The sequence below is a fragment of the Onthophagus taurus genome, chromosome 1, assembly GCF_036711975.1.
Source record: "Onthophagus taurus isolate NC chromosome 1, IU_Otau_3.0, whole genome shotgun sequence".
NCBI lineage: Eukaryota > Metazoa > Arthropoda > Insecta > Coleoptera > Scarabaeidae > Onthophagus > Onthophagus taurus.
In genome coordinates this window covers 40,454,270-40,467,258 of record NC_091966.1, presented here as the reverse complement: position 1 = coordinate 40,467,258, position 12,989 = coordinate 40,454,270, and the positions used below count along the sequence as shown (strand labels likewise).

General features: G+C 31.6%; 1 protein-coding gene across 1 annotated transcript in view; it reads left to right on the top strand.

Moving 5' to 3' along the window:
• Positions 1–12,989, top strand: part of LOC111428642 (NFX1-type zinc finger-containing protein 1-like) — a 45,253-nt gene that overhangs the window by 4,602 nt on the left and 27,662 nt on the right. The window contains exons 3-4 of the mRNA XM_071201348.1: positions 1,206–2,605; positions 2,659–3,092. Coding sequence (XP_071057449.1) covers positions 1,206–2,605; positions 2,659–3,092 — 1,834 coding nt within the window. The remainder of the gene's footprint in view (positions 1–1,205; positions 2,606–2,658; positions 3,093–12,989) is intronic.

Sequence of the window (12,989 nt, the reverse complement as noted above, 5' to 3'; positions counted from 1 at the left end):
AACACGTCAAAGCTGTCAATTTTGACTGTCAAGCAAAAACTTGAAGCGATTTAAATAAAAATGATAAAATATGAAATGAATAGAAATAAAGTTATAGATTAGAGTGCCGAGCAAGTGAGTACATAAAGACTTTTACATAAAAATCTTGTAATAATTTTGAATTGTTATATTGTAATAAGTATAATTTCATAATCCTGCACCTTCTTTGTCGTTTCGTGGCTTGTGCCGCGTAGGACTTTTACATTTTTGATATCAGGGATTTTACAATTTCCATATTTTGAAAAATTATCATGGCGCCCCATAGTGTTGTGCGCCCTGGGACAGTCGCCCCTCTTGTAGTTACGCCTCTTATTTCTATTCATCACTCCCTGATCCCCATATTCTCCTATACTACCTCCCCCCTTGTGTATATCATTACCTATTCTCGCACTCAAGTCTCCCATTATAATTATTTCCTCTGCAGACTTAAATAATGATGCGTTTATCCATATTCTTGCCGTTTTCATCCTCTTCTTTCTACACTTAGTTTTTTTGAATTTATAGGGCTTTTGTTCTTTTTCCACATCGTCTGGTGATCTTTCCGAAACTATAGGTTTATTCTTCCTACCAGCTTCTTCATCCACTATCTTCCCCTCGTTGTTTGCTTCATCCTTTACAATTATTTTATTGTATTGTAAATGAGCTTTAACTTCTTTCCTCCTTAGTTCCCTTAGATCAGTCATCAAATCATATCTCTCTCTCTGAATTTTCTTAGATAATTTTCTTCCTCATCTATGCATATGTTCGTTCTTTTCAACTTTTTAGCTTTTTTTAGGATATCCATCCTTCTGCCTTCCTTTGTTAGTTTTACTATCTAATATTGTTGTTCTCTTTATATGCTCCTATTCTACTTGTGATATCAATATCATTATTTGTTAAATTTACTCTGATATTCCTCATCAAGTTAATCACCTCATTCTCTGTCTTTTCGAAAGTTTCAAATCTCTCGTTTTTACTTCCCTACATGACAGCATTTTTACGTTTTACTTCCCTTTCCAGCATATCTATATGTTTCTCCTGTTCCACAATCTTTCCTTTAAGTTCCTCATTTCCCTTTTGTATCCATTCATCTCCCTTCTGATCAGCTGTTCCTTTATGTGAACATATTTATTTATTAATACGCTTATTTTGATTTTTATATTTATGATTAACACATTGATTTTTAGCTTTCAGATTTCCCCAACAAACCGAAAAGGATCCATTTGATTCTGATGATGATGAGCCTCCAACATCCCACCGTTCATCTAGACCTTCTACATCGAGACCAACCACGCCTAGTGCTTCGATTCATCATTTATCCTCTTTATTACATCGAACTAATTTAAATAGTTCTAGAGGATATGCTTCCCAAAATTCTTCCACATCAAGTTTACCTTCGTTGTTTTCGGATCGTATCCAACCAAACATTAGAGGAAGAAATTCGCAACATCCAAATCAAAGAGAAAATCGTTTTGGTCAACAAAGTGTTGGATCCAATAGAGAAAATGGTCATAATTTCCCGTTTGGTGGTAGACAGAGAAATTCACATCATTTGAATAAAGGAGGAAATCATGGTCGTGGGGGTAAACAAAATACTAGAATGGGTAGAGAAGATTTGAATGCGTCCTCTTCAAGTATACCCTCGTTATTTAATGATGATCAAAATTTGCCATCTGGTAATAGGGGTGAAAGAGGTCCAAGAGGACGTTATGATAGAAGAAATGATGGAGGTGATGGTCAAAGGCGTGAAAATGAAAATTCAGAGGGGAAAAGGCCGTTTAAAAGGAAATTTCCTCTTGGATTTAAGAAATTAGAGGAAGTTTTAGCCGGAGAAATCCCCGAAAACGTTTTAACGTTTTTAAACGAAAACTTTGATGGTTTATTATTATTATTACAAGAGCCAGATTTAAGTCCTGATTATATAAGCTTAATTTTACGGTCGGTTGTAAAAATAGCGGAGAGTTATTTCGAACCACTTAAAGTGAAGATACTTCATGAAGTCATTGAAGATAATTTCATAAAACAACTTATAAATTTTCTCACACAGCTTCATTTAGCCGAAGAAAGAGATAAGAGGCGCGCGAAGTATTTTTGGTCAAATCCCAACGAATTTTTTTCGCATTTAAATATATTTTGCGAAACCGTTATTAAAATGATTCCGTCTGAAGGTAAAGCTGTCCTTCCAAAACTTATAAAAGCTGCTATCTTCGTAATACCATACTTGAATTTAAGCGCTGACATTTTGGAACAATATGAAGAGTTACAAATTTTTGTACTTAATGAAATTGAGAAATTTCACAAGAAACACGAAAAGCTAATAGTTAAAAAAGATCAAAATGATCCTGAACCCCCGGAAGATTTTCGTGAGATCCCCGTTTATCCAGAAGCCATTGAAATCACAACTCCTTTGAAACCGTTTTTACGCAAAAATATTGTTGAGGGTGGTTATAAAAGTGTTGAACATTATTTGGATGTCCAATTTCGTTTGGTGAGAAACGATTTTGTTAAACCTTTAAGAGATGGTATTTTGGCATATTTAGATCCTGAAAATACTAAAAGGCCTCAGAACATTAAAGTTTATAATGGGGTAAAAATTTTTTTAATTTCATTAATAAAAAAATAATTTATTCTTTTTTTAAGGTAAAATTTTTAAAATCGGAAATATGTGCTAATTCAGCTGATAGCTATTTAATTCAGTTACCTCAACCGAAGAAAGTTCAATTAAAACTGGAGAATTCAAGGTTATTTATGTTTGGTTCGTTGGTTTGTTTTACCAAAGATTATTTTAAAACCCTCATATTCGGTCGAATCGCCGATAGGAAAATAGAATTATTAAAAGCTAGTCAATTGGTTGTTTCGCTTCATTTCAACACTGAATTGGTCGATTTTGAGGGAGAATATCTTATGATCGAAAGTAAAGTTTATTTTGAACCTTATTATCACGTGCTTACCGCTTTACAACAACTGGACGAAGATGATTTTCCAATGAAAGAATACATTGTTGATACGAAGGTAGATGATGGAGTTCCTGAGTATTATTTGGAGAATACAATTCAAACTCCTGGAAAATACAAGTAAATAATTTAATTTAAGGGTCTTCAGGAATTCCGGTCTAGAATGTTTAAGGCTAACACATATTGCAACCCCTTGTCCTTGATTTTATATTCATGTTGAGTTAAGCAGAGGTCGCTTGCGGCTGAGGCACTACAAATGTTAATACAAACATTGGAGAACATATACAGGGTGAGTTTTTTTTTATGTTTAGTATGGAGATCTCGAATACTGGCGGAGATAGAGAGACGATTAAATAGGGAAAGAATTGCAGTTTTATAAACTCAATTTAATGAGCTTTCTGTTTTTTGGATGAAATGCATGGCTTGAAATCTCGAAAAAACCGTTTTTTTGTTATTGCGTTCGATACCTATGGCTCTGTTATTATTGATTTCATTAAAAATTTGTAGGGTATTAGGGTAGAGAAACCAGTTATGGCCACATTTAGTACTCTGCACTTTTGAAATTCGGTATTTTAGTTAAAAATTGGAATACATGCGAGAAAAAAATCAAAATAGTGTATCTTAGCTCTTGTTGCATATAGGCACCTTCCATTTTATTTGCGTATCAAGTATTTTAAAACACAAAAAATAATTTTCAAAAGGAAATCAATTTCTATAAATAAAAAATTCAATAGCTAATATAAATTCAATAAAAAGCAATACTTTTTCTCCGGTTTCGGCTTACGCCATCATCAGAGACACTATAATGAGAATAAATAAAAATCCAGTTCAATCTTTTCATTCTAAAGTTAAAAAAGAACTTAAATCAGCAAAAGAATTTTTCGAACAAATAGGGTTTAATAATACAAATTACTTATTGCCTATGAACCCAAAAATTCCGAACTTATATTCATTGATAATCATCTACATCAGTGTTTCCCAAAGTCTTTTGGCCCACGGACCCCTTTTCTTAGTCAAACCTTGCCGACGGACCCCCAGGGTGAAAAACTACATTAAATACATAATAGAAAAATGAATTTAACTTTGTTGTCTTAATGGTAAATGGTGACGTAAAAATAAGATATAAAGTAAACATTTTGTTGAAGAAGTATTTATTGATTATAACTTTTGTACTAAAAGACAATAAAATATTAATGGCTTGTATGAACCTGATGGGATGTTATGAGTTTATTTATGTCCGGCTCGATGTTTGTCAGTAGCAACCGCAAATCCCCCCGATTACTAATTTCCAGTCTGTTTCTTTTCTTTGTGACGAGGCTCATAACGGCACTGAATCCACGTTCTACCAAATACGAAGACGGAAAAGCAATCAACAGCTTCTGTACAATAACCCATAATGCTGGATATAAAATTGGGATTCAATAAGTTGCTCCTGTACTGGCATGTACTCATCTGCATTTGTGCTCTGAGTTTGACTACTTACAAAAGGGTTCAACACCCAGTCGGGAATATCCAAGTGAAGAATGTCTTCAAATCTTTGAGTAAGGTCCGAATGGAGTGCCGTTAAGTGTTGACAATAAGCAAGCAAATCTTCGTCTCTATTTTGCAATTTCGAAAGATTTGGAAACTGAGAACATTCTCCTCTTCCCAAGTTTTGTTTGTATAGCAAAAGTTTTGCAACAAAGGCAGATATTACACTTTTAGTTTTGATTAAATTTAGTGTGTCACCTTGTAGTTTCAAATTAGTCTCGTTGAATCTGGCAAATAAATCAGTCATATAAGCGATGTCATTTTTCGAGATAATTAAATTATGACGTAAATCATTGTCTTTACTCTCCAGGAATTCCAACACTGAATCAAAAAGCGAATAGAAGCGATTCAAACACGCACCTTTAGACAACCATCGTACTTCTGTGTTAAGTAGTAAACGATTATAGTCATCATCATTTTCCAAACAAAGTTGAGCAAATAATCTCTCATTTAAGGCATTCCTTTTGATTTTATTAACTGCTATAATGACATAATGTAGTGATTCATGCAAACGTCCACTAAGGTTTTTTGCGACCAAATGATGTCGATGAATAACACAATGTACCGATAGTACATTCGGTATGACTTGTTTTAAGTACGCCAGAAAGCCTCGGTGTCGTCCTACCATTGCCGGAGCACCATCAGTAGCAACGGAGATGATATTAGTCAAGGGTATATCTTTTACATCAAGAAATCTTTTTAATTCAGTAAATAATGTTTCACATTTCGTATCAGTTTCCAAACATTTAGCAAATAACAATTCTTGGGAAATTTTTTCTTCTTTCACAAATCTCACATAAGCTAAAAGTAAAGCCTCATTTCCAGGTAATGTTGACTCGTCAAGCTGTATAGAGAATTGAGATGTTTTTAAGTAGTCACATAAAGAGTTTTCCACACCATTTCGTCGATCCTTCTTCGTACTGTATTATTACTCAATGGAATTCTTTTTATAATATCGTAAGCTGGTTTGTGCATCACGGTGCGTATTACCTCACTTATAGCTGGTAGAATAAGTTGTTCGCCAATAGTGTGCGGCTTTCCGAACTTCGCAATCATTAAAGAAATATTATAAGACGCACGCAGTCCATCGTCATCTCTCTTAGATGTTGTCCCTATGAGTTCTTGCAATTTCGGTGTTTTCAAATATTTTTCTTTGAGTGTTTGAAAAAACGTTAAATCCTTATCTTTTTTGTCACTATGGATTTTTATTAAATGTTCCTTAAGCTTAGAAGGTTTCATTGAATCGTTTGACATCGTTTTATTACATAGAAGACAGAAAGGTAAAGTACTATTTCCTAGTGACGGAATAAAGCCAAATTTAATATATTCAACACTGTATTGTCTGCATTTTTTCTTCGGTTCACTCATACTGTTATCTGAAAAAAGGGCACACAACGATACAGGAAAGTACTTATATATAGAAAATAGAAAAAGTAAAAACTTTTTGTGAGAAATAATTAAATATTAAAATTTATTATTAAAGAGTAGACATGTTTCGAAACGATTGTTTCATCTTCAGTACCTGTTTTTAGGAAAAAAGTACAAAATAGGTAAAATGTTAAAAAATGACGGTAACGGTAACGGTTCGGATTTGAAAATTAACTTACTTTAAAATATATGCAAAATGATGGAAAAATACAAAATATAAGTAAATTGGGAATATCTAAGTAAATTTTTAGCAAATTTTCTTAAAAAGTAAATTATTTCTATACAGGTTTTCTTTTTGTTAAAAATAAAAAACAATTTATAAACATTGGAAATAAACTTATGGTAAGGGCGAGTTCGTAAAGACAATATAATATTAGTGCACGTGCCGAATCCAAAAAAACGGAAAAATAATCGCCCGCCAAAAAAAAGCGGCGTCTCTCTCTTACGCCATAGTCTTAGTAAAAATTGCTAATAATTTATTAATAAATAATTTACTAATAATTTATTGGCGATTTTTTATTATTATTTTAACTTCCGTATTAAAAAAAATATGTCTCAATTTATTTATTTTTTATTAAACCTTGCGCGGACCCCCTGACGTTGTTCAGGGACCCTCAAATCGATTTTAATTTTCCGAGGACCCCCTGAATGACCCTAGGGACCCCTTGGGGTCCGTATGGACCACTTTGGGAACCACAGATCTACATAAACAAACTTATCCTGTTAGACCAATTATATCATCAATAGACACTAGTACATACAGGGTGATTCACATAAGAACCGACAGAGAGCAGGAACATGTAGAGGACAATAAATTAAGATGATTTAACGCAACTTATCTCTATACCAAGTTGTATCCCTGAAGAGTTATAGGCCTTCAAAGTTTAGTGTTAAATTTTTAAAACATTCAATATCTTCGTAATACAGTAAGCTAGAAATACCAAATTGAGATCAATTGAGACATTTCAAAGGGTTGATTATGGGTGATGGTACCCTAAATTTTGACAGATCTTTCTAGCCTTTTAACGGATTTAATACATTATTACCTCATTTCATGTGGAATTTAATTCTAAAACTTTTCTTACTCTTATTATTTTTTAAAAAACTTTGTCGTTTTCATAAAAAACTTAAATAACTAAAGACACTTATTTCGTAATGTTACTTAAAATAAGCGAAAATTCAGTAGTCGGCTATGAAATTGTACGTCAAATTTGACAAATAGGTTATAAAATTATTTGACAACAAGGTTTTATAACCTATTTGTCAAGTTTGACGTACAATTTCACAGCCGACTACTAAATTTTCGATGATTTTAAGTAGCATTAACGAAATACGTGTCTTTAGTTATTTGAATTTTTTATGAAAACGACAAAGTTTTTTAAAAAATAATAAGAGTACAAAAAGTTTTAGAATTAAATTCCACATGAAATGACGTAATGATGTATTAAATCCACCAAAAGGTTAAAAAAATCTGTCAACATTTAGGGGACCATCACCCATAATCAACCCTTTGAAATGCCTCAATTGATCTCAATTTGCTACCAATTAATACCCTTGGTACACTTATAACGTATACCAAATTTGGTTTTTCTAGCTTAATGTATTACGAAGATATTGAACTTTTTAAAAATTTAAGAGCCAACTTTGAAGGCCTATAACTCCTCAGGTGTACAACTTAGTATAGAGGTAAGTTACGTTAAATCATCTTAATTTATTGTCCTCTACATGTCCCTGCTCTGTGTCGGTTCTTATGTGAATCACCCTGTATAAGCTATCAAGATTTTTAGTTCAATTTTTAAAACTTCAATTGAATTCAAACCAGAATTCACAGTTATTAATCGACAACATCTCATTAATGACATCAAAATTATATAACTACCGAAACAATTCACCCTCGCTTCTTTTGACGTTACTAATCTTTACACAAATATACCTGTTAATGAGACCCTTCAATTGATTAAAAATATGCTGGCCAATTCTCTAAATTCTAATAATGCAAACCATATAATATATAACCTCTTAAAATTAATAAATAAAATATATAAAATATAAATTATACAATTACAACGAAGGTTTACCAATGGGATCACCCTTAAGCGGCCTCCTCGCCGATATTTTTTTGAATCATTTAAAACAAAATAGAATAATGAATACACAAAATAATTATGAAAACATTGTACAGGCTGGTTCAAATTCGATGTCCGAATAGGCTAACTCGGAAACTATAAGAGTTAGAAAAAAAGTAGCTTACATGTCATGATCTCGTTTTTGGAGAAACTGCTAATGCCGAAAACCTCATAGCGCTATCGTCTTTTGTTTTTCCCCTAGAGGCCAAAATTGGAAATATCGTAAAACCAGCAAGTGCAATTATCTTCGTTATTATTATAGGTGGAGTATTATAACTAAGACATTATATGGACACTTTTTTATAGAGAATTGGATGACGTAGTCAAAAAAATTTTTTCGGTTTTAGATTTTGAGATATCATCACAATTTTCGTTTTTTTAAATGGAAACAACCACTGATTATTCGCTTATTAAATTCGTTATTTTTTTCTGATTACAAAAATATAGGGTTCGACAGGTCTATTTCTTATTGTTTTAGAATAAAGCCAAAAATAAACTTTTTTTTTAAATTTCCATCTAGTGTCATCGACGAAATTAAATTTACAGTTTCCTGTAAATTATGGTACTATAACTAAAAATTAAAAAAACAAATTTCTGATATTTGAAACAAATAAATTTGTTGAACTATTTAATTTATATATGTTTTACACAAAAGTTGGAATAGATTGCATTATTTCACATTTTTTATTAATATTTAATATTATTATTAAATGACTTAATAAATTATTGATAGATGGCGCTCATATATTTTTCTTTTGAATTCAAATAAACATAGCAACATTTGTTTGTATTCAAAAAGTGTCACTTTAAAAATCCTGTAATAATATTAAATATTAATAAAAAATGTGAAATAATGCAATCTATTCCAACTTTTGTGTAAAACATATATAAATTAAATAGTTCAACAAATTTATTTGTTTCAAACATCAGAAATTTGTTTTTTTAATTTTTAGTTATAGTACCATAATTTACAGGAAACTGTAAATTTAATTTCGTCGATGACACTAGATGGAAATTTAAAAAAAAAGTTTATTTTTGGCTTTATTCTAAAACAATAAGAAATAGACCTGTCGAACCCTATATTTTTGTAATCAGAAAAAAATAAGCGAATAATCATCAGTGGTTGTTTCCATTTAAAAAAACGAAAATTGTAATGATATCTCAAAATCTAAAACCGAAAAAATTTTTTTGACTACGTCATCCAATTCTCTATAAAAAAGTGTCCATATAATGTCGTAGTTATAATACTCCACCTATAATAATAACGAAGATAATTGCACTTGCTGGTTTTACTATATTTCCAATTTTGGCCTCTAGGGGAAAAACAAAAGACGATAGCGCTATGAGGTTTTCGGCATTAGCAGTTTCTCGAAAAACGAGATCATGACATGTAAGCTACTTTTTTTCTAACTCTTATAGTTTCCGAGTTAGCCTATTCGGACATCGAATTTGAACCACCCTGTACTTTGGAGACGCTACGTCGATAACATTTTTATCATATGGGAGAGAAACAATACACAAGAAATTCATGATCTACACATACTAATCAACAACCTACACAGTAATATTAGATTTACCTTAGAATTAGAAAGAAATGACAGCTTAAATTTCCTAGATATTACTTTCATTAAAAATAATAATTCAATAGATTTTAACATATTTCGCAAACCAACACAAACAGACAGTGTTATTCCTTTTGACTATCACCATTCACACAAAGCAGCAGCTTTTAGATCATATATTCAAAGATGTCTCAAAACACCTCTACAGACAATCCATAGACAGAAAGAGATGGAGATAATTGAAACAATAGCTCACAACAATAATTTTCCCATAAATTATATAGACAAAATTATCCAGAAACACAAAAGACAAGTTCACACACAAACGTTGTTACCCATTTCAGATAAAGAAAAAACATCTTACAGATCAATACAATATCCAGGACACATAGCCAACAAAATAAAAGCCACGTTCAATAAATATAATATTCAAATTTCATTTAAAAATAATTTAACTTTAAAAAACTTACTATTTAATGCCAAAAATAAGACTGAAATGATGGATCAGAGTGGAGTGTACAAATTGGATTGTGACACTTGTAAATCTACCTATATAGGTGAAACGGGTCGCTCCATCCAACAAAAATTAAGAGAACGTAAACAAAATTCAAATTCAAATTTCGGTAGACACCTAATGAATAATAATCATAATTTTGATAAACAAAAGAATGTTTCTCTACTACACAAAGAAAACAAAGGTTTTAAACTTAATTTACTAGAAACCTATGAAATTGAAAAATTTAAACATAAAAACAATCATATAAATTGCCTTAACGATCAAGTTCATATGAATAAAAGTCCTTTATCTACGACTGCTTGGATAAGTCATCATTACCGCACTCATTTAAGGTTTTTCACTTAAGAGTTACGTAATGAAGTTCATTACCGCACTGGTTTCATTACGTAACGCATTTTTAGCCTAATCAGAACAGACTTAATTTATTGAAACGAGCAACAATTTCAAAAGAAAAGGTGCTATCTACTTACAGAGAATTCAAAATACTGTTCTGCAGCTTGTACTGCATTTTTATAGTATAAAATGTATATCACGCTTTTTTTGATTAGAAAAATGGATTCGATTAGAAAATTGATTATAATTTACAAAACCTCAATCAACGTTAATTAGAAACTAAACGAAACATACGTACAAACTTCTACAAATACTTCCTTTACACATTTTTCCTAAAATCAATAATAACGGGGCCATAGGTATCGAACGATATAACAAGAAAAAAACGGTTTTTTCGAGATATCTAGTTAGCCATGCTCTTTATCTCCATAGTTTTCGAGATCTCCATACTAAACATGGAAAAAAACTCACCTGTATAGTAGCGGTCGCAAGGAACCTCGGTTTACTTCACTATGAAAATGGTCGAATATTGGTAGAATGGGCATTGCACATTACAATGCCTCGGCTTAAATAAGCGAAATCATAAATTTTTCATATAAAATTAAGCCGAGGCACTACGAATGTTACCATGTTAATTCAATTATTGGACAGCATATATAATAGCACCTCGGCCCCAAGAGCCCTCGGCTTACTTTACTATGAAAACTTACTATTTTTTAACTTTCGTTTAAAATGCCGATGTTTTTAGATCGATTGCTGATATGTGTGGGAACGGTCGGTTATCTGCTAAAGTAAGATAGCTAGCAAAAATCTTAAGATACAAACGTTTTAGTGTTTTTTAAAATCTATTACAAACAATAAAGACAAATTAAGTATACAGGGTCGGTCAAAAAGTTATGACAAAACCGAGTTGTGTTTTCTTTAACGGAACATCCTGTATACTATTCCATATTTCGGTTCATCTCGAAATTCTAAGCAAAATTCATGTAGCACATCGTAAACCTAAACTTAACCGTTTTCGAGATATTGAACTTTGAAAATCACTTTTATAAATTACACAAAAATATTTTTGTCGATTATGCTCATAATTAATTTGGTATCTTTGAAAGTTTCTCATCTCCATAGCCGAATGACATAACACATGTCAAAAATAGTTTAAATAATCTGTGACGTAATTTATCTTTGGGCGCCAAAGATAAACCAAAGATAAATTACGTCACTAATTAGATAAATGCGTAAATTTTTAAAAGCTCGATATCTGGAAAACGTTAAGTTAAGGTCTATGATATGTGACATGAAGTTTGTTTAGAATTTCGTGATGAACTAAAATATGGAATAATATACAGGTGTTCCATTAAAGAAAAGGTAATTTTGTTTCGTCATAACTTTTTGACTGACCCTGTATACTTTAAAATTTATTGCAATAAAGACAAATTAGTCTTTATTGTAATAAATTTTAAAAAACACTAAAACTTTTGTATCATTATTATCAGCGATCCTGTACAGGTGTCCAAATTTCGATGGGTTTGCAGGGTATCTCAGTTATTATAAAAGATAGAAAGTTGCGGCTTTCGCGAACCTGAGAAGGTACCCTGAGGGTACCTTGCAGATACCCTGCAAACCCATCGAAATTTGGACACCCCTGTACAGGTGTCCCAATTTCGATGTCCGCATAGGCTATCTCCGAAACTAAAAGAGATAGAAAAAAAGTAGCTTATATGTCATGATCTCGTTTTTCGAGAAAATGCTAATGCCGAAAACTCCGAACAGCTATCGTCTTTTGTTTTCGTCCTATCGGCAAAAACTGAAAATTTTGCGAAAACGACAATCGCGAATATCTCACTTATTATCAAAGATGGAGTATTATAAATAAAACATTATATAACTTTTTACGAAGAATCCAGTGGCGTAGGTAGAATTTTTTTCCCATTTTTTATTTTCGAGATTTTTGAAGTAACTTTATTTTTTTAAATGGAAACCATAGTTGGCTATGACCTAAAATAATTTGTTATTTTCTTCTGATAACAAATATACAGCCTGATTCAGAGTAAGCGCCTTATTTTTTTTTAGCCACACTATGGGTACTACTAGCAACCTAACATTTTAATCTACTAGTGCATGAATGTTTTACACTCGATGTTATTTTTGTCCAAATAAATAAATAAGTAGATTTTTATTACAAAATAAAGTTTAATTGTTTCTTTTGTGTCTAGCGCTACTTGATATTTGGACAAAAATAACATCGAGTGTAAAACATTCATGCGCTACTAGATTAAAATGTGTGCTATTTGATGGGGAAAGAAATGAATTTTTAAGAAAAACAAAATACTACTCGTATAAAGAATGTTTTTAGGATCCCAATAATAAAAAAAAAGTGTTGGCATTCCATTAAAAAAAAAAAGTTGACAGTCGCCATTTTGAAATAATTCGTCCAATTGAAAATGTGATATCACCATCGTGTAGAGAATCTCCTAAAACATATTACTGCTAAATATTTTGAAAGTAGTACCCATAGTGTGGC